The sequence below is a fragment of the Eublepharis macularius genome, chromosome 12 (genome assembly GCF_028583425.1).
Source record: "Eublepharis macularius isolate TG4126 chromosome 12, MPM_Emac_v1.0, whole genome shotgun sequence".
Taxonomy (NCBI): domain Eukaryota; kingdom Metazoa; phylum Chordata; class Lepidosauria; order Squamata; family Eublepharidae; genus Eublepharis; species Eublepharis macularius.
The window spans coordinates 20,053,625-20,078,310 of record NC_072801.1 but is presented as its reverse complement, the minus strand read 5'-3'; the positions used below and the strand labels follow the sequence as shown (position 1 = coordinate 20,078,310).

Genomic DNA, 24,686 nt, shown 5'->3' with positions numbered 1-24,686 from the left:
CTGAAATTTAGAAGCACCCTAAGAATTTATTGTTCTTGACATAATCGGGTTTTTTCCATCTTCCTTGTAAACGTGTGAGTTATTCAATAAAATTTCAAAAATTAAAAAAAAGAAGCAGCCTAAGAATCATGATCTGATCGATTGAGCTAGGGAAATGAGTCTAATGAGTCTGTCAGTCATTCTGCATTGCATATCCTTTCATTCATAGGGTCGCCGTAGGTTGGAGGCGACTTGATGGCATATAACGCAAACACCCTGAGAGCACCATACAAGTGAAAATATTGCAAAACATGAAATAGATAACCTGTTCTTGCACCATCGGACTATTTATTTGATACGATCATTAAGTTCTTTCCAGGTGAGTAATCCATCGCTAGAATGAGTTTCAAAGTCAATAGCACAAGATAAGTTTTGCACACGACTCATGTATAAAATTGTACTTGAATAAAAGGCAAAACGTATGATACTGAGGATCTGGCCCAGTTTTACACTTTAGCAAGTGAGTAGAAAGAAGATTTCAGGTTATTTTTGAATTATGTGCATACAGGGCTTGCATGTTCACTGCCCGTGTGCAGTGTCATGTGGCAGTGGTGTGGGCATCCGGGTGGGGCTGGGATTACAAAGGTGTCTTGCAATGTAATCGTAAACCGAGTTACTCCACCCCACCCCCACCCCCACCCCATACATACTGAGCAGCTTTGTGTGTGTGTGTGTGTGTGTGTGTGTGTAAGAGAGAGTGTGAGAGAGAATGAATTGTGGAGGAGAGATCTGTTCATGAACTAATTCCATTCAAGTATCATCGGATCTCAGCTAATTGTCCAGATCGCACGGGCTTTAAAAAACACAGCATCTTATTGGCAAAAAGCTTTCAAGCACTTTCTGAGCTTTTTCATGGGAAGCGATTGGCACTACAGATGGATGGCATTTTTCTGCTTATAATATGTGATAATGTAAGTAGTTGGCCCTGGCCTCCACCATATTTAATAACTGTTTGATAGCTGCCTGTGATATAAAAATCACAAGGCCCCTGGATTAATGCAGCCTTATCTGCATCAGGGGGAATTCCAACCAGCTGGACAGCGAGCATTGCTGAGTCCTGCCTGGGAGAGCGAGCATAAATAGGACATGTATGCAAATGCAGAGTGACCGCGGTGATTGTATTTACAGCTTTCCCAGTTATGGGTGTGAGCTGTGATAAGACAGGGTCTCGTTGAATTACCCCTCTCAGCACATTCTAATACCCTCCTTCCGTGATGAAATCCCCACCCCAAGATCAAGGAGCAATCAATCAGCACTGATAAGTTTATAATTTGTTCCTGGGAAGATGCTGTCCCTATATAAATTCATCAACCCAGCTCCGGGGAGATTAATTAGCAAATTGCCCCTTTGTGAGGCGGCAGGAGAAACTTTGCATTTCCTTTCACACACTATGGCAGCAAGTAATCAAAATAATCAAACCTTTGCAGTTCCCAGAAACTGACCTCTAGGGTCTTTGTTCCAATGGCTGAGGGGGGCTCCCCAGCCTCAGGACACGTTTTGCCCTATAAAAACCAGGGCTCTGGCCCCATTAAAATCATGCACACCTTCTGGATCCAAGCGCTGCTCCCTTAGGGTCACTCTCCCTAAGACTCTTTCTTTCCTGACCGAGAATGGTGGACGTTTGAAGCTCTTTCTCTGTGGACTACTCTGCTCTTTGGATAGGTATTATTGTGCTGAAATCCCTCAAATCTATTCCACTTTCACCACTGTTTTTCCTCGCCATCTTGTGTGTTTGTGAACAATCTCTTGTGTGTGTGAGAGAGAGAGCTTTCCCCCTTCAATAAAGATACTCTTTTATTCAAGATCACCGGTCTCATTTGCCTCCTTGGGGGAGGGATCCCGTAAATACTGGTGGAGATGTCCTGTTGTTACCCCTCTCGCATAGCCATACTTCTTGCCGCTAATTCCCCCCACTTACTCGCAAGGAGGCCCATTCCTGGTAACAGTAAGCTGTGCAGTAGGCAGCCATGGAGTCCTGGAGTCTATCAGGATCTGTGAGCATCATGCTTATTTTGAAGATGGGATGTATTCTGAGCCCTGCTCATATTTCCTCGTTTGCTTCTTGCTCTCCCTAAGATGGTGCATTGCCCTTGAAGCACATGTTTTATGCTGACTATTCTGATGAGAGTTTTAGGATGTCAAGGAGCCTGTCACAGTGTGGGAGGTTGGCCTCAGTTTAAGACTGTATACAAAAACTGTGGGAAAACAAGGAGATTGCCTGACTTGCATTATGGGTTCACAGGACCTGGAAAATTTCATCACAAACAAGGACACCAAAAGATTACAGAGAATGGAGGTTCTTCATGTTGAAATGTGCCTCTGAAGCTAGACTTTTTTCCATTCCTGAATCCGTAATATATTCCTTTGGATTTTCCCAGCAACGGTTTTGGGCAGCTCTTGGACAAACTCCACCTGTATTTATAAAGTCAAATGTTTAGTTCCCTTTTTACACCCTTGTAAAAGTTCTTATGAGATTAATGGGACTCTTGGAACAATGGTTTTCAGTCAGCAATAGGGAGGCCTTCAAATATCTCATCCCAATTGTCATAACCTGGAAATCCCTACCCACTCCCTTTTGTTTAATTTCTCCCTTGTGCAAATCGAACCTATTGTATTTATGCCATTTTCTGTTCACTTGTCCTAAATTTTCCTTATAAAATATTGTCATCAGTATCCTTGGGTCAAAAAATTAATATGATGCATAATTAACCAGGACTTAATTAACTTCAAAAGAGGGTTAGGCAAATTAATGAAGGATAGGTCTTCAGAGGCTGTCAGCTACGGTGTTCAGAGGCAGTAGACCTCTGGATCCAATTTCTGGGAGGACGGGGCAACCACAGTGGGAGATATTGGCTCTATCCCCCTGTTTTGATGTCTCTCTGGGGAATTTGATCAGTCAGTGCGAGAAACCAGGGATCCTGGATTCCATGGGTCTGATTCATCAGGGCTCCTCCTATGTTCTCAGGTTCTCACTAGGGTGCAAATAACTTTTATGGGGAAATATTTGTACAAGTAAACTGAGAATAAAATTAAAATAAAAAATCACGAGTTTCCCTTGATGTTGCAGAATGGAAACAGAGATTTTGCAAATCAATGCAACACAAAAGAGAAATGTGAAATCAACCTGAACCAGTGGCAGCAGGAAGAGACAGCTAGCCTCAAAAATTCCCAACTCAGCGCCATCTGCTGACCTAGAGTCTCTCTGCACAAGACATCTTACACGGGGACGCTCAAGTGTAGGGAGATGCAATGTTGGCAGAGAAAAGTGGTTTAAAAAGATAGAGCCAAAGGCTCTGTCAATTTCACCTCCCCTTCTGGAAGGCAAAGATGAAATTAACAAACCCTCTGAGGAGCCATCTCTGCTGGCTCTGTCTTTTTAAACTGTGCTTCCTGGCCAACATTGCATCTCCCTACACTTGAGTGTCCTCGTGTAAGATATCTCGTGCACAGAGACTCTTACTTTCTGTGTGGTCCTATATTCAAATGTACTCTGTCTCCCTAGCAGTGCAGGTGTATCCACAATGGGAGAACAAGTGTAAGATTTTTCGCTTGAGCCTACTTGTGTAAAATGTCTTGTGTAGAGAAACTCTTAGCAACAGGGCGAGTGTCTTGTTCATTCAATAAGGTTTGATTTTGCAAATGGTGATGGGGAGCTAGGGTTGCCAGGTCCCTATACCCTCCCAGCAAGGCTAAAATCGGCCCCAAGAGAAGCAGAGGAGCTCTCCCACAACGGGAGCAATGACATCACTTCTGGAAGTGACATCGTGTCTGCCGGAAGCCTGTACACCACACTTGTGCCTTGGGTGCCTGCTGGTGGCAGGTGAACACCAGGCAGCTTGGAACCTCCCGCCAGCAGCCGGTGGGTAAGCGAGCAAACCGCTGGGAGGTTGCCCACCACTGATGGGCACCTGCGATCCCTAGGGGGAAACTGTGCTTCAGTTGCGCTGGGAAGACACTTGCCTTTCTTGGGTACTTGTAGGGAGCAGTAATTCTTTTCACATGCTCCTGAAGCTCCTTGGTTAATTTCTCTGGATCATGTGACAGAAAAGCAGGAGACAACACAACAAATGCTTTCACCACCTACATGATGAGGGGGGAAAGACAGATATTAATGACTTATAGGAAGCCAGAAAGGAGGCCTCTTCTTTGCAGCCTTCATTTTAAAGGGCAAACGCTGTGGTCCCTTTGTGACGGAATATGGTAAAGCATGCAGTTAGGATTCTACCCAGTTGTTTACCAAAGAAGTGAACCAGCTCCCTCCTTCTGTATTCTGGCCAATGAGAGCAAAGATATTAGGAGGCCAGGCGAGCACCAGGCACTTGCTTTTAAGGCAGCATATACGTTTTTGAAATAAGGGCCTCAAACCATAAGGACTAGAAACTTGGTTTTTTTTTTAAAAAAGAGAAAAGTCAGATGTTAAATTTTGTGCCAGATACCAGTGGATTGTATCCCACCATCTTTTCTGCTCAGTCTTACCCAGTCCCTTTCCTCACTGCCCTGGCTTTTGTTCATGTGGTTCCCACCAACCTCAGCTTAGCCTTTGGGGGGGGGGGGGTGATCAGAGGGGGTCTCCTCCTTCACCTGTGGAGGAGCTGGTGGGATACAACTGAATGCTTTGCTGGAGTTAGTCATTGATTCAGGGAGTGCACCAGCTATTTCTCACTCATACATCAACCTAGTTTTTCTAGATGTTACCATTTCCCTGATCAGGAAAGTACCTTGAAATACAGTACAATTTTGCTGCTGTGGTATTTCAAAGTCTGTTGGTTTTTCCAAGCAAGTGCTTGGCATGCTTGGGCAGGCACCTCTGGATTTAAAGGATTATTTGAATGTCTCTTTACCTCTCCTCTGGCGGGGTCTGGGCTGCTGACGACAGCTGATTCAGCGACTGCCGGGTGTTCTATCAGGGCACTTTCCACTTCAAATGGGCCAATACGATACCTAAGAGGGAATGTGCATTCCATGTAAATGCCTCCTAGTAAGTCCTCCTAATAAGTGATGGGACTTGACGGTCCCATGTCTGTCAGTAGAACAGTACAATGGCGCTACCCTGAGGTGGTACCAGAATCTGCAGACCTAGGGGGGCTCCCTAAGTGTGCCAAAAAAATAATTGGTTAGCCAAAATTGAAAAGAGCCCTTGAAGTGACCCAGCAAGCACTGAGCGTGCCTGTTGCCCTCTGCAAGTCATAGAAAGTTGAGAGCAGTCTAGCATCAGTTAAAGTCGGGGAGGGGAATGGAGATGGGAAGGGAAATTTGGGGCTGCTTGAACTTTTAATAGCTTGTAGTAACTTGAAGGAAGGAGCAAGATTTGAATCCGGTAGCACCTTAAAGACTAGTAGCAAGATTTCCAGGGTATAAACTTTTGAGAGTCAGGTTTCCAATATATCCTGGAAACTATCTTCTTAGGTAGAGAAGATTGACTAGACTGCTGAGATGCTGTGGCATCTAGGGGTGTGTACCCCCCCACACACCAAAAAAAAACCCTGAGAAATCTGGATCCAAGTTTCCCAAAAAAATCCAGGATCCTTGAAAACCAGGAAAGATTCTCTGATCTGGTTTGGCCAAATTAGAGAATCCCAGATTTATTCAGCTATTATTCCCTATGGGGAAAACTATCCGGTGGCTATCTGGGTAGCTGGGAGGGCATTTTTCAAGCAAACTTCACCAATTTTTCAGAGAACCTATTCCTGACTGCCCACTAAAGATCCCCCCAAGTTTCAGTAAGATTGGACCCTGGATTCCAATTCTATGAGACCCTGAATAAGTGCCCCACCCCCACCCCGGCCACTCTCCATTGTTTCCTATGGCAGAAAAGTTTCCAAGCTGGTTTTCAAGCAGAAACACGTAGGGGCAAGGCTGCCCTTGATGAGAGAGACACTTCCAAATGCAAGCTCAATCTAGAGAAAATCCCACAGAACCAAACTGAAGCAAAGGAATGAAATGCCCCCAGAATGAAAGTGAAACCAGGGAACTAACATCAAACCTAAGAATCGTGTCAAAAGAGAGGATGCTACCCATACTCAACTGAAGCAAGGGACATGACTGCAACTTAGCCCAACTGAACCAGTGTCACTCACAGATACTAGGCAGACAAGTAGAGCTCCTCCATGGATTGGCTACACTCCCCCCTTCTTGCCTCATTCCGCCTCCATCCCTCTTGGGAAAAAAAATATGGGAGAAGACAGGGAAACAGCCTGCCAAGAGGCAGAAGCTGTGTTTCCCAGATTTACATGGATTAACCCAGATTTATCGGAGATCTTGATCCAGGTTCCCGGATCGGATCTGGGATTCTCTCATTTGATCTGGAAAGCTGGATTTAGTTAGATTGGCAAAAATTCAGCTTTTTTGTTTGGTTCTTGGACCCTTAGTGGCATCAGGCTGTGGGTGTGATTTCTTAATTGTTAATCACCCTTCTCAAGATTCCTTGTGGGCTCCCAACTTGCAACCGTCTAAAAGACTACATGCCTTCTGTTACTGAATCTGGAAAAATCCAACTGGAAGAGGACCCTACCCAGCAGAATTGATGACGTCATCTGACCTTCCGACAAACCAAAAATAGCCTTCTTCATCCATGATCCCTCTGTCTCCAGTGATATAAAAGCTTCCACGCTGGCTGGCTGCCGTTTTCTCAGGGTTATCCTTATAAAAGAACGAAGCATGATGGCACAGAATTTTAAACAGATGACTCCATTCATTTTGTAAATTGTCCATCTAAGTAAATAGTAAGGCACTCTATTTTTTAAGCTGCTACCTGGATCCCAGGTACACACCTGAAGCTGCCATTTACTGAATCAGACCATTGCTCCATCAAGGTTAGCCTTGTCCACTCATACTGGCAGTAGCTCTCCGGGGTCTTTCACATCACCTACCACCTTTTAGCTGGATATGCCGGGAATTGAACAAGGGACCCTCTGCATGCTAAGCAGATGCTTTGCCACTGAGCCATGGCTCTCTGATCCTGTGATGTCACCACCTTGCTGAAGCTAAACAGCTCTGGAGCTAGTCAGTGCTAGGAAGGGAGGTCTCTTGGGTGCCCTACATATGCCATCTCTGAGTTCCGTGATGCAAGAGCCTCTAAACATGGAAGTTCCATTTTCCAGAGAACTAGAAGACGATAAAAATATAATCAGTAAACATGGGACCAAATGTGGAATCAAGTGGTAGATCACATGCCTGCCATGCAGAAAGCCTCCAGTCCAATAGCTGGCATCTCCAGTTAAAGCATTAGAGCAGATACTGAAAGAGACCTGCTCTGCTAGAGCCACTGTTAGTCACTGCAGGTATTTTCCAGCTGGATACACCAGTTGTTTGTCTAAGGCAGCTTCATATGGTGCTTTGACAGTCAGCTATATCTTAACCAGCAGTTTAGAGCAATGTGTATTCTGTAAATGAAAGGAGCGGGGCTTGTTTCTACATCACTTCATCCAAAAATTTTTATGTGTATGCCAATTTAATCAATGACGCCATTACTATGATCAATAGAATAAGCTTTCTTTAGGTGGGGGGACAGCCCTTATTTCTGTGCAGAGTTGAAATCAATGGGCTTAAGAATGAAGTAACTCCTCATTGGATTGTGCCACACACCAAATTGTTGTCACTCAAATAATCATAATTACCAAATACTGTGTAAAGAAACAAAACGGCCTCTTGGGTTGAATTTGGATGGCAACATCTCCTTCTTTTCCTGGGGGCTGGATGTTGCCCTGGTCATCTACAATCTGGAGAAATGAATACATATGTTGTTTTCACTGATCGAGACTGATGGTTTAAAATTCATGTGTAGAATTAAAACCAATAATGCACAGTGAGGGATGATGGCTCAGTTCTTAGTGGCTCCTTTTAAGTTCTATGGAACAAAGGAAACCATGTATAAATGTTCGTTCCCAGCTTTTCATTGCTCAGTAGTGTCACAGAAAGGGAATAGTTCTTTAACTAAGTTCTTTAAATAGTTCTTTAACTAAGCAAGGCTTAGTTTTTTATAGCTCCTGTTAAGTTCATTGTCGTGGTACCTGTGCAGTCCCATGTGTGAAACAATGAACAAGTTACAGGTAAGTGCTGCCATGTTTTCTGCAGCATAAAGAAAACTGACAGGTCAAAGGGAAACATTTGGAAGAGAACACAAACTGCAGTATATATAGACTTCCTAGGGATTTTTTGCAATATGCACACCAATCTTTCACGCAGACCCATCATCATGATGGTTGATATTTTACTAGGAACAGGGAAATAAGAGGGGAAATAGCACAGTTTCTTGCCGGTCTTCTCTGATGCCAGGATAGAAAATTTGTCCTCGTACCTGAACATTATATGGTGGACATGCCTTGCCCATTGATCCTGGTTTAATTTTCATCCCTTTGACATTCGCACATATTGTTACCTGTAAGGGAACCCAACAAAACAAAATGAGGGTGTGTGTATGTGTGTGTGTTGGTTTTGTCTCTGTGAATTTCCTGCATTGTGCAGGGGGTTGGACTAGATGACCCTTCCGACCCTATGATTCTGTGGTTCTATGATCTGCTTACTGGCAGCATGGATAACAGATGTGGTAACTTCAGTTCTTACACATGCATATGTGCATTGATAAGGGAGTGCAAAAAAACACCCTCCACCTTTCTCTGATCATTTGAATGGGAGGAGTCCAGGAGTTGTTCCCAGCATGCATCAGGTACCCTGCACCTCCAGCCCACGTGAGGAAAAGGGTGTTCCAGCATTACAAAAGCGGTTGGACTGCATCAGTCAGTTACAGACGCCCTGGATGTCTTGTGGGACTTCCCTCATAGGAATGGGACTAACATAGTCTGCCAGGGCCTGTTGAAGGCCAAGGAGATGTTGGTGAGGTTTACTAGAGCTGGGCCCACCTTCTAGGGTGAAGAAGGAGATTTGGGTGCTGTTGCACCTCCTCCTCTACCTAGGCTGATAGTATTGTTGCTCCCAGGTTGGATTAAAATAAGTTGGACCTGGGTTCAAATCCTTCACTATGAAGCTTACTGGGAGGCAAGTTACAATTGCTCATTCTTTGAGTCTCACTTGCTTCATGTCATTGTTGGGATGATAGTATGGAGAGCCAGTTTGGTGTAGTGGTTAAGAGCGCGGGACTCTAATCTTGAGAGCCGGGTTTGATTCCCGACTCTTCCACTTGAAGCCAGCTGGGTGACCTTGGGCTAGTCACAGTTCTCTGGAGCTCTCTCAGCCTCACCCACCTCACAGGGTGTTTTGTTGTGGGGATAATAATGACATACTTTGTAAACCGCTCTGAGTGGGCATTGTCCTGAAGGGCAGTGTATAAATTGAATGTTATTATTATGTTATATTAGGGATTCGTTGCTTATGTGGCTGCCCTTCAGTAGAGCCAATAGGAGCTCCGTGGGGCTATTTTATGAGGAGAAATCAGTGTGCAGGGAAAAGGTACAGCTGCCCTTACACACTAGTCATGAGGATAAAAGAACACAGTGTGAGTCTGAGAGGCACAAAAGTCTCATTGTGTGTCTGATCCCAAGTCCTTGTGATGGTGTTCTGCAAACAGAAGGACTTTGCAAAGCTTAAACTCGGGTGCGCTCTCTATCAGGCCACCCCATCGATGCACAGCATCTTTTAAAACCTTGCACAAAATGGTGAGGGCACAGAGGTCATAGCCTGAGACACAGTTCTGCAAGAGCAAGGGCGGACGTACCGTTTCAGTTTGACCGTACGCTTCATAGATATCCAGCCCTGTCTTAGTTTTCCAGCGTTCCATCACTTCCGGATTGAGAGGTTCTCCTCCGGTCACGCAGTGCCGCAGACTCTTGAATTTGTAGCTTGAAAGGGAAGGATGACCGTTAGTAACCCCAAAGCACCACAGTACAAACCAAAAGGCTGCTGTCTTACTGGTGGGCTCTTGGCTCAGACAAGGTGTCCCTTAAATGTCAATCAGCCCCATTGCAAAGGTTTGGGTGTGGTCACTCACTTCTGTATTATATGACCACAGTGAGTTCAGATTCTGTGGAAGGCATGAAATTCATCATCATCATCATCATCATCATCATCATCATCATTATTATTTCAATTTATAAACCACCCATCCTCAGGGGCTCTGGGCAGTGAACAACAGTTAAAATCAATAAAAACAAGAAAACAATAATTCTAAAATCAACATACAATAAGCAATAATAAAATAAATAAACCAAATACATTAAGGTGCAACGGTGGGGAGAATCCCCCACCACAAAGGTGGGAGGCCAACATGGCATCGCCCCCTTCAACCACCGAACGCCTGGCAGAACAGCTCTGTTTTACAGGCCTGGCGGAACAATAATATGTCCCGCTGGGCCCGGGTCTCCATTGACAGAGTGTTCCACCAGGCTGGGGCCAGGACTGAAAAGGCCCTGGCCCTGGTTGAAGCGAGGCGGGCTTCCTTAGGGCCGGGGACCACCAGTAAACATTTATCCGCTGATCGAAGCAGTCTCCGAGGAACATACAGGGAGAGGCGGTCCCGAAGATACGCCGGTCCCAACCTGCTCAGGGCTTTACATAAATTATTTGAATTATGGTACAAATTAGGTATGTCTGAAGGGACTGTCTATTATCCTGGGATGACATGGTTAGATAATCATCTTTTGCAACAGCTGATCTTTAAGAGCAGTTTCATGCATTGAAATCGTTGACTGATAGCATCAATTATTGCATGATTTTAAAAAAGAATTATGGTTTTGCTGCAACTACTCATTACCAGGCATTGGGTTTTTTTTACAAATGTTTTTTGTTTATTGTTTCCTAAGTATTTGGAGCTGGCGTTCGGCTTTGCTCCATCTCATTGGCTGGAGAGCTTTAATGAATTCTAGCAAGGAAAGGGCATCGCGTATTGAGAATTATAGATTTGTGGTCACACAAGGCAGCAAACAGTAGCCCCAGGATGTTGCGATAAATACTGGAAGATAGAGGGGAAATTGCGGGGCGGGGGAGACGAGGGGAATTGTAATTTGTGATTAGTTTTGGACAACAGTGAAATTCAAGGAAAAGAAAAGCCAGTCTCTTTCAATGGACTTCTGGAATCTACTGATGCTATGGCTCTGTGATGAATTGCAGCAGGGAGGGAAGGGAGCAATAAATAACGTCTCCACTTTCAAGATACCGTATCAGCTCTTAGGGGCTTTGGTAAGTTGACCCCCCCCCCCTTTAAAGCTGCCAGAAAATCCAGCAAGACACAACAGTGGCTCTAGGTGGAATGTTTACCCAATCTCAGTTCTTGTATTGAGTTTTCTCTCACTTCCTTTATTTCTTTTTACCCAATGAAAAATAGTTTCTGTACTTGAAAGGAAGGCAGCCCAGAATGTAAGACAGCCGCCTCCCTAAAAATGTTATACACCAAACAAATATTTTTATTGGACATAACTGTCTCCTATATGCAAATGTAAGATGACCACATCTTTTTTAAAAAATGCCATTCCTGGAAAAAAATGTAGTCTTGCATTGGAGTGAATACTGTACCTGTTGTTATCGTGTTGTACTAACATACGATATGCAGTTGGAGCTGTGCAGAAAGCGGTGATTGGATACTTGGACAGGGTCTGCATGGGGGGCGGGAAATGAAAGCACAAACATTACACAAGCATCATAAAACCCAGGGCTTTTTTTCAGCTGGAACGCGGTGGAACGGAGTTCCAGAATCTCTTGAAAATGGTCACATGGCTGGTGGCCCTGCCCCCTGATCTCCAGACAGAGGGGAGTTGAGATTGCCCTTCGCGCCAAGCGGTGCAGAGGTCAATCTAAACTCCCCTCTGTCTGGAGATCAGGGGGCGGGGCCACCAGCCATGTGACCATTTTCGCCAAGGGCGATTTAAACTTTTAAAAACTCCTCCCTTGTTCCAGCTGACCCAAAGTGACATCATTGGCCCTGGGAGCATGCGTGCACTTTTCGGGCACACATGTGGTACCAGGGGCACCACCTCCTGCCAAGAGTTGCCCCCTGTGCTGGCAACCCACTGAGTTCCACCACCTCTTTTCCCAGAAAAAAGCCATGATAATAGCACTTTGAGTCAGGGTTTGAAATGGCTGGAGGATGAAGAGACATAAAAAACCTTTGTCATAGGGTTTGAATAAGAGTCATTAGAATAGTCGGCTTTTTGAATGCAGGGGAAGCTGCCTCATATGTGCTATTATGGACTCTGTTTCTTTAAGCATGCTCATCCTGGGTAGTTCTGTGTTGTTTAATGTCTGTCATAGAATTGCTTATGCTCTGTTTCAGAATTTCTTCAGCTTTTTATTGGATTTTTGCTGATGTTTTGCTTTGTATTAGATTTTTGCTGATGTTTTGCTTTGCATTGAATCTTTGCTGATGTTTTGCTTTGTATTGGATTTTTGCTGATGTTGGATTTTTGCTGATAAACTTGCACTTATATACCCTATGGCATTGTCTATTGAAATGCCCTCGATATTGACTGTACTAATCTCACACTATGTATTCTGCCTCTTGAGCCTCAGTGAGAAAGGCAGACTGTAAATGGCATAAATAAATAAAATGGTCGATTATGGTCAGTATTACAGGGGTCCCCAAGGTGATGCCCAAGGGCACCGTAGTGCTCACTGATACCTTTCTTGTTGCCTACCAAATGTTTTCAGTCCTGCCTAGCAGGACTTCTGATTGGCTCCTGAAGATCTGATTGGCTCTGCAGCTTAAAATAACATGGTTTCAGTGGCAGCTACCTCCATAGTGTTCATTTCTCTCTCTCTTCACCTCTGTTTCTGGCCAAAGCACAGCACAGGAGCTTCCACACCTGCTAGCAAGCGCAGCTGAGCCTCATCAAAACCCAGCCTATTTAGCCTGAGACTTGGGGAGACTGCATTGCTGGATCAACTGGTCCACTGGGTGCAAGCTCTGTGCTCCAAACTCCAGCTACAAGCATCAGTCTAGCCAGCCAAACCTGCAGCCTTACTCCAATGGAGCCTAGACCCAGCCTGCCTGCAGAGTGCAGGACAAGAGGTTAGCCTTGCTAGACCATGGATTGGACTACAGAGGCTGGTGTAGCCCAGTGGCTAACTAAAGGAGTTGTGATCTGTCTGTTCCATAGTTCAAATCCTGTCTCTCCCATAAAGTTCCTGTGCCCCTGCCCAGCCAGGGCAGGGTAATGATAATGGCCTACCTTATAGGGCTGTTGTAGGTTTACAGCAAGTGTGAAGCATTTCAGACATTGAAAGTGTTGTGCAAATGATAGGGTTTCAGGATATCTCTCATACACACCTGTACTTTTGAACATTTCTTTGAAGTAAATGTCTGTGCAACTGGAATTTGACTTCTTAGGGTACCTTGTCCTATGTACAGTGCCTTTGTGTATATTTTGTATGTGTGTACGCTTTTTCAGATATTATACTTAATGCATACAAGGGACAGGGCCAGCAGGCACGAACAGGTACAATCCTACCTCCTGCTTTTACTCGCTTGCAATCCACGTGCAGAGATCTGTTGTACAAAATGTCCAGATTCAGTGGACCTCTTGCAGATTTTTTTCTGTTTAAACCATATTGGAATGGGGCCTCTCTGTGACAAAATGCGAGAATCCCTTGTCTACATCAGCTCTGGATCTCTGAGCTTTTGAATAGCATACACCCTCTGTTGGAGCTACTGTTCTTACGTTCAGTATGACAGCGGGTTCAAATTGTGGCAAATGATGCACGAAGGCACACGATCCATTGATCCAGGGTGCAAACACACTACTCCAGGCTGACTTGACCCACCCTGTGTCAGACGTGTTCCAGAATACATCCGAAGGGGTCAGGTTCATCAAGTATCTGTACAGAGAAAAACAAAACGTATCTGGAATCAATTGTTGAGGTAGGGCTGCAGGAGACTCTGGAGTGAGCTCCTGGAAAGGAGGAGGGATAAACTGTACTCGGTCAGATGTACTCATTCAGCATCAACTCACTGAATCCATTTTTAAAATCATGCACCGAGCTCTCTACCCCTTCTGGTGTTTCTGCCCAACGTTTGAGTCTCCCCAGTCCATAACCTGTTGCACGTGCCCAGAAGTCAGTGGACTTTACCTGCCGCTGACCGTAAAGCCGATGCCGTAACTGCAGTGTGAATGCTCAACCATTTTCGGAGCCCCTGTGCTTCCGCTTGTGAAGTAGATGACCATGGGTTCGCTGCTCTTGGTTTTAACACAATTGTGCTCATCGGGTGCCGCTCTTAAAATCAAGCACATGCATGTATTGCTATGTATCTGTCATCTTTTATGTTGGCAGAATTTTAATTGGCCTGTCTCTGTTGTTTTAATTATGTATTTTATTAAATTCCTTGTTTGCTTGAGCAAAGAAAGGCAGTGGAGAATTATAGGAGCACTCGTTCTGAAACAGGTGCCTCTGTCATAAGAAATGGTTTGGAACCTCCCAACATTTTATGATTTGCCCACAACAGCCATTTTGTGATTAGCTATTCCCTCCACCCCCCATCAGCAGCCATTTTGCTGTGGGGCCTCATGCCTGTTCTCAACATTCCAAGTGTTGAAAGAGGAGGATTCAGCGCTGTCCCTTTCCTCAGGTTTCAGAGGGGGGCAAACCAAAGAGTTAGAAAGATAGAGAGGTCAGGGCACTCTGTTTACTGCTTGCTGCTCTGACCATCCTTTGATATGTAGATTGCTATTCGCAGAATTTTCTCCTCCTGACTTCCTCCCTCTCACTCCTTCTCTTCCTGGCATTGTTCCAGGCAACATGTCTTGCCTTTTCCTCCCTCCATTTTGGCAGTATGGATGCAGGACTTGTCTTGGCATCCATGTCCATCCTTAGACTAGAAAGGTAGTTAGGATCTGTCTAGGGTTGCCAGGTCCCTTAAGTCCCCGGCGGGAAACTAGGGCGTTGACACCCTGCCCTGGCTCTGGAGTTCTCCAGAGCTCCCAGCATGTGTGATGACATCACTTCTGGGAAGTGACATCATCCCGTGCATCAAAGGGCAGCCCAAGAGTGCGCACCACTCCCCAAAGGGCTGAATGCCCCCCCGCGGGCCCGATTCAGGTCAAAACGGGCCTGTTACTGGGCACAGGAGCATGGTAGGGTGAGGGGTGCACCATGCTGCCCTGGGGTGCGCCCATGCCACTGGGAGGGCACCCAGGGGCGTGCCCCCTGCTGACCAGGTAAGTTGGGATGGGGGAAGAAGGTGGGAGAAAGGGATCCCCCGCCCCTGGCAGGGGAATGTCAAGCCTAGATCTCTCTCTTCTCCTTTCCTATCAGAGTACAATAAAGAACTCTTATTTCTTTTCTAAATATAAAGCAAGTGTATGATTTATTATTTTCTCTCCTGTGCGCGCACACACACACACACACAAGCTCACAACCACCTATAATCATGCTTTCTATGCCAAACGATAGACTCTGCTAATGGCCCAAACACGGAATCCTTTAATTAGGTTTCTGGAGCCTACATAATTTGTTTATCACCAAAAATACAAAAAGACAACCTGTTGCTATGGCAATACTTACTGGAATAGGTCCTTAAAGTTCAGCCATCCCTCTCTTCTGCCTTCGGACACAAGAAGTTTGTTTTTCAGAAAGTTGCATTCGGACACGATAGAGTCCACCTCAGGAGCCAGCGAGTCGGTAACCACAACACATTTGGCTTTAGAAGCTTGGAGTCTGTATAAAAGGTCTTTAGCAGTCAGTTGGGATGTCCCTGGAATCAAAACGATGCCTAGAACAGAGGTAGAGAATAAAGTGAGTGGAGGGCCTGCTTTGTGGACTCCAAACTATGAAGGTGGTGTACAGTGCTTTCTCCTTCTCCCTTCCAAGCTTTTAAGTTCTAAATTCCAGCTTAGAAGGAGAATGAGACAGCAACGCATGCTACCTTCTCTCTTGACAGAAGCTACGTAGAGTGATTTATTTTAAATCAGTACAGTAAGAGCCCATGCTTGTTTGGTTGACTGTTTCTACGCTGTGGTGATAGTGCAGTTTGTGCAGCTCAGTTAGTTGAGAAATCTGGGCACTTTCTTCACTCTGCTGCTTGGAAGGAAAGGAGTTGTTTGCACCTTTGTTTGTTGGAGGAGATAGTGCTTTGTTTGCACCACGCTGTTGGGGTCTTGTTTTCCATAGGTATCTGAATCTTAAATGTTCATTTGGCAGTAGTTAGACAAATGGAGTGGATCATCATACTGTGCCACAAATTTAAGACAAGGCAATTCTGTTTTGATGTAACTCTTGACTCAGGGCAGTTGCAATACATATTGCACTTACGTAAAGGGACCTCAGGTTGCCAACGGGGTGGTGGTGGTAGTGGAATACAGACTTTCTAAAACGTTCCATTTGAGATTTCAAAGTGAGAGAAGTTCTCTCTCTTGCTTGCTTACCTGTCCGGATACAAGCCACGTTCAGCAACCACCACTCTGGAATCCGAGGTAATACTGTGATGATTCTGTCTCCTCTTTGTAAGCCACATGGGCCGCTCAGCAGATTGGCAGCTTTTCTGGATAAGACTCCCAACTCTTTAAAGCTCCACTTCACCTCTTCCTTCTGATCACTGACCCACCAGAAGGCTGCATTCTGAGGCTTCTCTCCATCCTAGTGGACAATTCAAGAAGTTAAAATAAGATAGCAAGCCGTTGTTTTTTTAAAAAAGTAACAACGTTGTGCGTGTGTCATAAAGGATGGGAATGGGGGCAGGAACAGACCAGAACAGTATCAGCTAGATGATTTTGCATTTAACTAGGAACTATTTATTACCAGGAAGACCTGGTGAAGAACAGAATTACAAAACACATTTATTTCCAGACTGCCCTTTTGCATCCTTTAGACGAAACGGCAACTGGCTACTGCCTGCAGAGCAGTGTGTCTCCTGCTGGGTCACAGTGCTGCAAAACTGTTGTAAAGCTACCCTAAAACACACTGCTGGAAGATCTACTAAGATACAGCAGGTACTCATTTGTAAAAAATACCCTTCTATGTCTAATGCTTCATTTTCTTTTACTGTTACTAATGGTCCCACCAATGTACCTGCTGCTTCTTTGTGCTGCTGCTTTCCAGCCCCCATTAAATATATTGTCTCATCATGAGGCCATCTGCTAAATCGAAATGCTCCTAGTTTGGCCTCTTCCTGTTCTCCAGATCTCTTCTTGCCTAGCAGTGAAGTTTTAGGAACTAGCTTAGCAGGGGATTTTTAGCACAAATTTGGATAAGCCCATTAGTTTCATTGCATGCTAGACTGTGGGGAGGAGTCATGGTACAGGCTTTGTGTCTCACATATGACTTTTGCATCTCATGATCGTGGATGTCTTGTTTCCTACCAGCAAAGGACCAGTTCCCCCAAATCAAACAAAGCATTATACCGTTTCCATTTGCGACCACTTGTCCAGGACATCGCTTGCAAAGTTGAAATATTCAGGCACTTCCTTTTCACACAGATTTATAGCTTCATAGTATGAGACCAGGGGAGAGGTGAAGTGTCTCTTGGCTTGGAATAGGCAAGGTGACCGCAGACTCCAGAAGCATTTTAAGAGAACCTGCATGGTGCTAGCTCATAGAACAGCTTGAAAACTTCAATCAGCTTTGTCCCTCTGTAATATTAAAAAATATATAATTTATTACCTGGAATGCATAGTATAACTGTTCTGAAGGGTTTGCATTGGCTTCCAAGGCCCAGTTTAAGGTTTTGGTTATGACCTTTAAAGCCCTTCATGGCTTGGGACTCACGTATCTGAAGGTGACATAAAAGTCAGCTGTGTGCCCAGCAGCCTTAGAGCTCTTTTGTGGAGATAAACAGGGTTTCTCACCTGTAACTGTTGATCGTCGAGTCTCTTCTGTGCAGACACACATTGGGACTGCGCAGGCGCAGGCCAGCCGCGGAAAAGATTTTTCTAGCTCTAAGAGATGTGAGGGGGACGTTCGGATCCACCGCGCATGCGCGCCGGTGTTCCCGCCAATTTTGAATGCATATATATCCGAACGTCCCCGGCATTCCCTCAGTTCACCTGAGCCGCCGGAGAAACAATGGAAGAAACCAAGCACTCACAGCGGGGCAGGCGGGAGGGAATGTGTGTCTGCACAGAAGAGACTCGACGATCAACAGTTACAGGTGAGAAACCCTGTTTATCGTCTTCGTCCTTCTGTGCAGCCCCACATTGGGAGAGTAACTAGCATCTCACCAATGGGGGCGGGTGTGAGTGTCTACTTGAACAAGGACTGCAGGACAGCTGTGCCCACAGCCGAGTCACGTCGTGCATGCACATCCACAGAATAGTGCTTGATGAAAGTGTCTGCAGTGGACCATGTCGCAGCTTGGCAGACGTCCCGGAGCGGCACTCCTCGTAGGAAGGCAGCAGAAGCAGCTTGCGCTCGAGTGGAATGAGCGGTAACCAACAAGGGACACTGGACTCCAGCATGCCGATAGCAAAGTTTAATCGTAGACACAATCCAGCGAGAGATGGACTGGGCAGAAGCAGGTGAGCCCTTGCGAGGGCCAGAGTAACACACAAACAGGGCAGGAGACTTCCTGAAACATTTGGTGCGGTGCAAATAAAACAATAAAGCACGCTTTACATCCAATGTGTGTAGTGCTCGTTCCCCTGGGGATGAAGGTGTTGGAAAAAAGGAAGGGAGGAACACCTTTTGCTGTAGGTGAAACCTTGAGACTACCTTGGGCAGAAACTCCATGCTAGTGTGGAGCATGACAGTACCAGGGAAAAACTGCAGGAAGGGAGGGTCACACCGCAGGGCAGACAGCTCCCCAACACGCCTAGAGGACGTGATCGCTACCAGGAAAGCCACCTTCTGAGTGAGCAAAGGTAGGGGACAAGAAGATAGAGGCTCAAAGGGCTGGAGCATCAGCCGGGAGAGAACCAGGGAGAGACTCCATTGCGGAATGGGATGGGCCCTAGGAGGGAAGGTCTTGAACAGGCCCTTCAGGAACCGCTTGGAAAGCCAGTGAGTAAAAACTGTCTTCCCATCAATCTGCTCATGGAAGGCAGAGATTGCAGCCATGTGGACCTTAATACTGGAAAACGCAAGGCCCTGGGAGCAGAGATCCAGGAGGTAGTCCAGGATGACAGGGAGCGGGCAACTAAAGGGAGAAACCCCCTTTGGGGCCAACCACCGGGAAAAACGTGACCACTTCCTCTGGTAGGACAACCTGGTGGACGGTTTCCGGGCATTCAAGATCACCCCAAGCACCCCAGAAGAGAGGTTCATTCCCGGTTGCCCAGAAGCCAGGCAGCCAGATTCAGTACAGCCACATCGTGATGCCACACCCCGTCCCTGGTTAAGAGGTCCGGGGCGTGAGGCAGGGGGAGGCATCGCCCCTGGGACAGGGAGAGCAAAAGGGGGAACCAATCCTGGCGAGGCCACCGAGGGGCAACGAGGATACAGCGGGTTCGGTAGGCCCTGACCCTGGAAAGAACCTTGTACAGGAGCGGAAAGGGCGGGAAGGCATAAAAGAGCCCTGGGGACCAAGGTATTTGGAAGGCATCCCCTAGGGAGTGGCGGCCAATGCCGGCCCGGGAGCAGAACAGCGGGGCCTGTTTGTTGCGGGCAGTGGCGAAGAGGTCGACCAACGGCGTGCCCCATGTGCGGAAAACCTGGTCGAGGTAAACCCTGTTTAGGGACCACTCGTGCTGAGGCAGAAACACCCTGCTCAGCGCATCCGCCGAGGTGTTGAGATCCCCGGCAATGTGCACGGCTCTGGGAAGGACGTTGTTGACCATGGCCCAATTCCATAGAGTTGTTGCCTCCTTGCAGAGCTTGAGCGAGACCGTCCCTCCCTGCTTGTTGAGGTAGTAGCAGGCCGTGGTATTGTCCGACAGGACCTGAACCCTCCTGTTCCGAATGGCATCTGCAAAAGAAGCGAGGGAGTAACGGATCGCCCTAAGCTCAAGAAGGTTGATATGCATGGATGCCTCAGATGGGGACCAGATGCCCTGAGCCGAAAGCTGTCCACAGCGCCCCCCCCATCCCAAGTTGGAGGCATCGGTATAAACCGTGACCTCGGCTAGGAAGGGGCCGAAAGGACAACCTTCAGACAGGTTCCCAGGGACAGTCCACCAGGCCAGAGAGCGCAGCACCACCCTGGGGATGGAAAACCTCTGGTGCTGACCCATGGTGAGGGGGTTGTACCTCCGGACAAACCAGTTTTGCAGAGGCCTCATACGCAGGCGCGCAAAGAAAACCACCCCTGTGGTGGAGGCCATAAGGCCCAACAGAGTCTGAACCAAAAGGGCAGTCTGATACCGGCAATGCATAAAATGCCGGGCCAAAGCGGAAAGCCTGGCCAACCGGTCAGGGGGCAGGTAGGCTCTACCCAGCAGGGAATTGAAATGGACCCCAATAAACCTAATGGCCATGCCTGGGGTCAGGATAGACTTATCCCCATTAACCACCAAGCCCAGCCTAGCCAGCACGGACAAAGTGAGGGCAATATGGGCCTGGAGAGAGTCAGGCGAGGGTCCCACCAGGAGCCAGTCATCCAGGTACGGGTAGATAAAGCAACCCTGGGACCGCAGGTATGCCACTACGGTGGCCATGCACTTTGTGAACACTCTGGGTGCAGAGGCTAGCCCGAAGGGCAACACTGTATATTCATACACAGAATTCCCATACACAAACCGCAGGTATTTCCTGTGGCCCTCAAATATAGAAATGTGGAAGTAGGCATCCTTCAGGTCTAGAATGGCCAGCCAGACGCCCACTTCCAGGAGTTCCATGACTCGCGCCAGGGTCAGCATGCGAAACTTCTCAGCCTTCAAATAACCATTGAGGCCTCGAAGGTCTAAGATGGGCCGGGAACCTCCACCCTTTTTATCCACAAGGAAGTATCTGGAGTAAAAGCCCCATGGGGAAGTAGAGACATTGACCACCCGGACAGCACCTTTGGTAACCAACTCCATAACATTATTGTGTAACACAACATCACAACATGGAGAACAACGGGGAGGGAGAGAGAGAGGGGGTGCATCCGCAAACATTAACTTGTAACCATGGGCCACAATGGACAGGACCCAAGCGTCAGAAGTAACACGTTGCCAACAGGGCAAAAAAGGTCGAAGCCTGTCCAGAAACTGGGCAGCAGAGGAAGCACCCTCGGAGGCCAACGGGGGAGCGTTCAGGCGCAGTCAGAAGACCGAGGGCTTCTGCGCCGAGGTCGAAGGCTTGGGCGAAGAGGGCTGTTGCCTGCCCTTGGACCGGCCGGAGCGCCTGGAAGGGTGACGCTGCTGGGCAGAGTAGGATCGGTGACCGTAGGACTGGCCCGAGAAGAAGCGCCCTTGACGCTGCTGGTAAGGCTGGTAAGGGGTCTGGTAGGATCGGAACCGACCATAGCGATACCTCGGACCCGACGACTGGGCTGAGGGGGCGACCCCGAGGGACTTGGCCGTCTGCTGATTCTTCTTCATCAGGGAGAGGGACTCATCCGTCTTCTCCGAGAAGAGCTGGGGCCCCTCGAACGGGAAGTCCTCCACCTTCGCCTTCTTCTCTGGAGGCAGGGCCGTGGACCGGAGCCAGGCGTGCCGACGCAGGACCACCGAAGTTGCCATCGCTCGCGCTGCAGAGTTGGCGGCGTCCTTGCCAGCTGTCATTTGCTGTTTTGACAGCTTCACGGCCTCGGCTTGGAGGGCCTTAACCAGGTGGCGGCGATCCTCCGGGAGGTCGGAGAGGTAAGAGGACAGCCTCTTCCACAGGAATAGATTATAGGAACCCATTATGGCCTGGAAGTTGGCAATACGGAATCCCAGAGACGCGGATGAGTAGAGTTTCCTGCCCACGCCATCCAGCTTCCTGCCTTCTCGGTCCGCCGGGGCCGACGAGGAACCGGAACGGAACCGAGCCTGACCCTCCTCAGCCACGATCGACGAGGGTTTCGGGTGATTGAAGAGGTACGGGCAATCATCTTGCTTTAAACGGTAGTACCGTTCCACCTTCTTTGCCGTCGCGGACAGGGACGCCGGCGCCTGCCAGAGCGCGAGAGCGTTATCAACAAAATCCTCCACAGGGGGAAACGCCACCGACGCGGGGGACCCGGAATACAGCGCCTCCAGCAGCTTACTCTTGGGCTTGGAGGTCGTGGAGGAGACGTCTATCTCCAGCGCGGCGGCCATCCGCACCATTTGTTCGGAGAATAGCCTGTAATCGTCATTCGGGGACGATGAGCGGGGCCCACCCACGGTGTCATCCGGGGAAGGATCCGAGGCCGCGTCTGAAGAGCACTCCGACGGTGACGCCAGACCTTCATCATCCTCGGAATCCGAAAACTCCGGCGAGGTTTGCGTCGGAACCGAAGACCGGTGAGCGGTCGGGGCCGACGGATAAGTTGCAGGAACCGGCGGTCGCAGAGGTAAGCCCGGAGGTGGAGGAGCGGGTGCTGGGAGCCCGACTGGCTGAGCCGGAACGGAGACCATCGGAACCGACGGATGTTGCAGGAAGGGCAGCGACTGCTGGAACCACGCCACAAAATCCTGCCAGGAGGTCATGTTCCCAACCCCCGCGACCGGCTGGCAAGGGGGCAGAGGAGCAGGCACCGGGGCAGGCCAGCGAAGAGGCATCGGAACCGACGAGGTAGACGGCAGTGGAACGGAGGCCTCTGAAGGCGCCGGGGCGGACGGCAGGGAGTGCTCAAAAGATTGGAACGGTTCCGGGAAAGGCGGAAACGGCATAAACTCCTCGGGAACCGACGGAGGAGGCGTGCAAGGAGGCGACGGGGTGTGGAGACTCACCACATCGTCGGGTATCAGGACTGGTTCGGCCGGAGAACCAGGCAGCACAGTCGGAGCTGGGGACAATGCACGGTCCTTGGCCCTCGACTTCGCCTTGGCCTTCTTGGACGGGGGCTCCGAAACAGCCTCCGGAACCGAAGGCTTGGAGGAGGACTTCGGCTTGGGCGCGGAACGCTTCTTGGCCTTCCGGCTCGAAGGACGATCCCCGGAACCGGAATCAGGACGGGCCTCCGGAACGGGTTGCCCCGTCGGTTCCGAGGGGAGCGGCTCTGGCGACTTACGAGACGGCGCCGGTGACGGAGCGGCGGAGCGCGGCCTATCTCCCGAAGAGCCTGACGGCTTGGGGGGGAGAAGGTTGGCATCCCACAAGAAGGCACGGAGCCTGGCCTTCCGATCACTCCTTGCCTTCGGAGTGAAGGACATACAAATGGAGCAGCGCTCGACAACATGCCCCTCGCCCAGGCAGATGAGGCAGAGCTCATGGCCGTCCGAATGGGTCATCTTAGTGCCGCATTTATGACACTTTTTAAACAAAGATGTCTGCGACATAATGAACGGTATCTCCCGACAGATGACAAGGGGAAAATACCGACCAGCAGAAGAAACGATCCAAAACTCCGAAGAGACGCTTGAAACGAACGCTAGACAATAAGAACCTTTTCGACGGCGGCGAAAAAGGAACTGAGGGAATGCCGGGGACGTTCGGATATATATGCATTCAAAATTGGCGGGAACACCGGCGCGCATGCGCGGTGGATCCGAACGTCCCCCTCACATCTCTTAGAGCTAGAAAAATCTTTTCCGCGGCTGGCCTGCGCCTGCGCAGTCCCAATGTGGGGCTGCACAGAAGGACGAAGACGATCATTTTATTTATTTGGTTCACTTTTTAATCTAGTTAAATTCATTTTGAGCCAGTTTGGTGTAGCGGCAGGACTCTAATCTGGAGAGCCAGGTTTAATTCCCCACTCCTCCGCTTGAAGCCAGCTGGGTGACCTTGAGTCAGTCACACCTCTTCCAGAGCTCTCTCAGCCACACCCACCTCACATGGTGATTGCTGTGGGGATAATAATAACACACTTTGTAAACTGCTCTAAATGGGTGGTAAGTTGTCCTGTTATTATTAAAAACAGGTGTTATTATTAACCCTCTGTTCCTCCCAGGAACTCAGAAGTTGGTGATTGTGGATCTGCCCTCCTCCATTATATCTTCACAGCACCCCTGTGAGAGTCTAATCCAAGGTCACCCAGCAAGTTTCATGACAGGTGTGGATTTGAACCTGGGTCTTCCTGGTCACAGTGCAGCCTTCTAACCACTATACCACACAGGTTCTTCCTCTTATTTTTAGGCGGTTTTTATGCCCTTGGTGAGCTCTTGATTAGTTTTCATGGCTTATTTTTATATTGATCATTCTTATATTGCAGTTTTTGTCATGTTTTTCACTTTGTGAACTTTCCTGAGCAGGTCTCTAAAGAGGGAGCACATAGGATTTCAAAATAAATGAATAATAAGTGAAAAGGAACAAAACTGGGAACATCCAGTCATCCTTCATATCTATTAATTTCTGTTTTCCAAAAGCACACTAGAGGGCAAGCCATCACACTGAATCACTTGAAGGCATATTCTGGTTTTGTGTTGCAGCGTTTTTATCTGGAGTAAGTTTTTCAAACTATTGTTAGAAAGTTTGTGAGAATAAAAGGGTCTATATCAGTCTGAGATCAGCCAGGCAATACTGAAAAGGTGGGAAGAAACCCCTGCATTAATATTTTTTCAGTGCAATCGTAAGTAGAGATGGGCACGAACTGGGAAAAAACTGAACCATGTAGTTCGTGGTTCGTCAAATTTCATGAACCACGAACTTTCACAAACCTGCCCCTGGTTTGCAAACCAGTTCATTTGGTTCGTGAAAACGTCACATCCAGGCCAGAAAATCATAACTTCCGGGCCAGCAGAAGGTCACTTCCAGCTCAGCAGAAGGTCTGCAGGAAGGCCATCCTCTGT

General features: G+C 47.9%; 1 protein-coding gene across 4 annotated transcripts in view; it reads right to left on the bottom strand.

The window, feature by feature from the left end:
• Window positions 1-307: 307 nt before the first annotated feature.
• The window catches only part of LOC129338367 (acyl-coenzyme A synthetase ACSM5, mitochondrial-like), a 33,613-nt gene continuing 9,234 nt past the window's right edge, over window positions 308-24,686 (bottom strand). For all 4 annotated transcript variants that reach the window (XM_054992524.1, XM_054992521.1, XM_054992522.1 and 1 more), the window contains 13 exons: window positions 17,319-17,546; window positions 16,344-16,554; window positions 15,484-15,691; window positions 14,053-14,196; window positions 13,644-13,800; window positions 11,503-11,582; window positions 9,710-9,833; window positions 8,336-8,416; window positions 7,656-7,757; window positions 6,551-6,678; window positions 4,881-4,980; window positions 4,000-4,119; window positions 308-2,451 (listed from right to left, as the gene is read on the bottom strand). In XM_054992524.1, the coding sequence (XP_054848499.1) occupies window positions 2,365-2,451; window positions 4,000-4,119; window positions 4,881-4,980; window positions 6,551-6,678; window positions 7,656-7,757; window positions 8,336-8,416; window positions 9,710-9,833; window positions 11,503-11,582; window positions 13,644-13,800; window positions 14,053-14,196; window positions 15,484-15,691; window positions 16,344-16,554; window positions 17,319-17,498 (1,722 nt within the window). In that variant the 5' untranslated portion in view covers window positions 17,499-17,546 and the 3' untranslated portion in view covers window positions 308-2,364. The remainder of the gene's footprint in view (window positions 2,452-3,999; window positions 4,120-4,880; window positions 4,981-6,550; window positions 6,679-7,655; window positions 7,758-8,335; window positions 8,417-9,709; window positions 9,834-11,502; window positions 11,583-13,643; window positions 13,801-14,052; window positions 14,197-15,483; window positions 15,692-16,343; window positions 16,555-17,318; window positions 17,547-24,686) is intronic.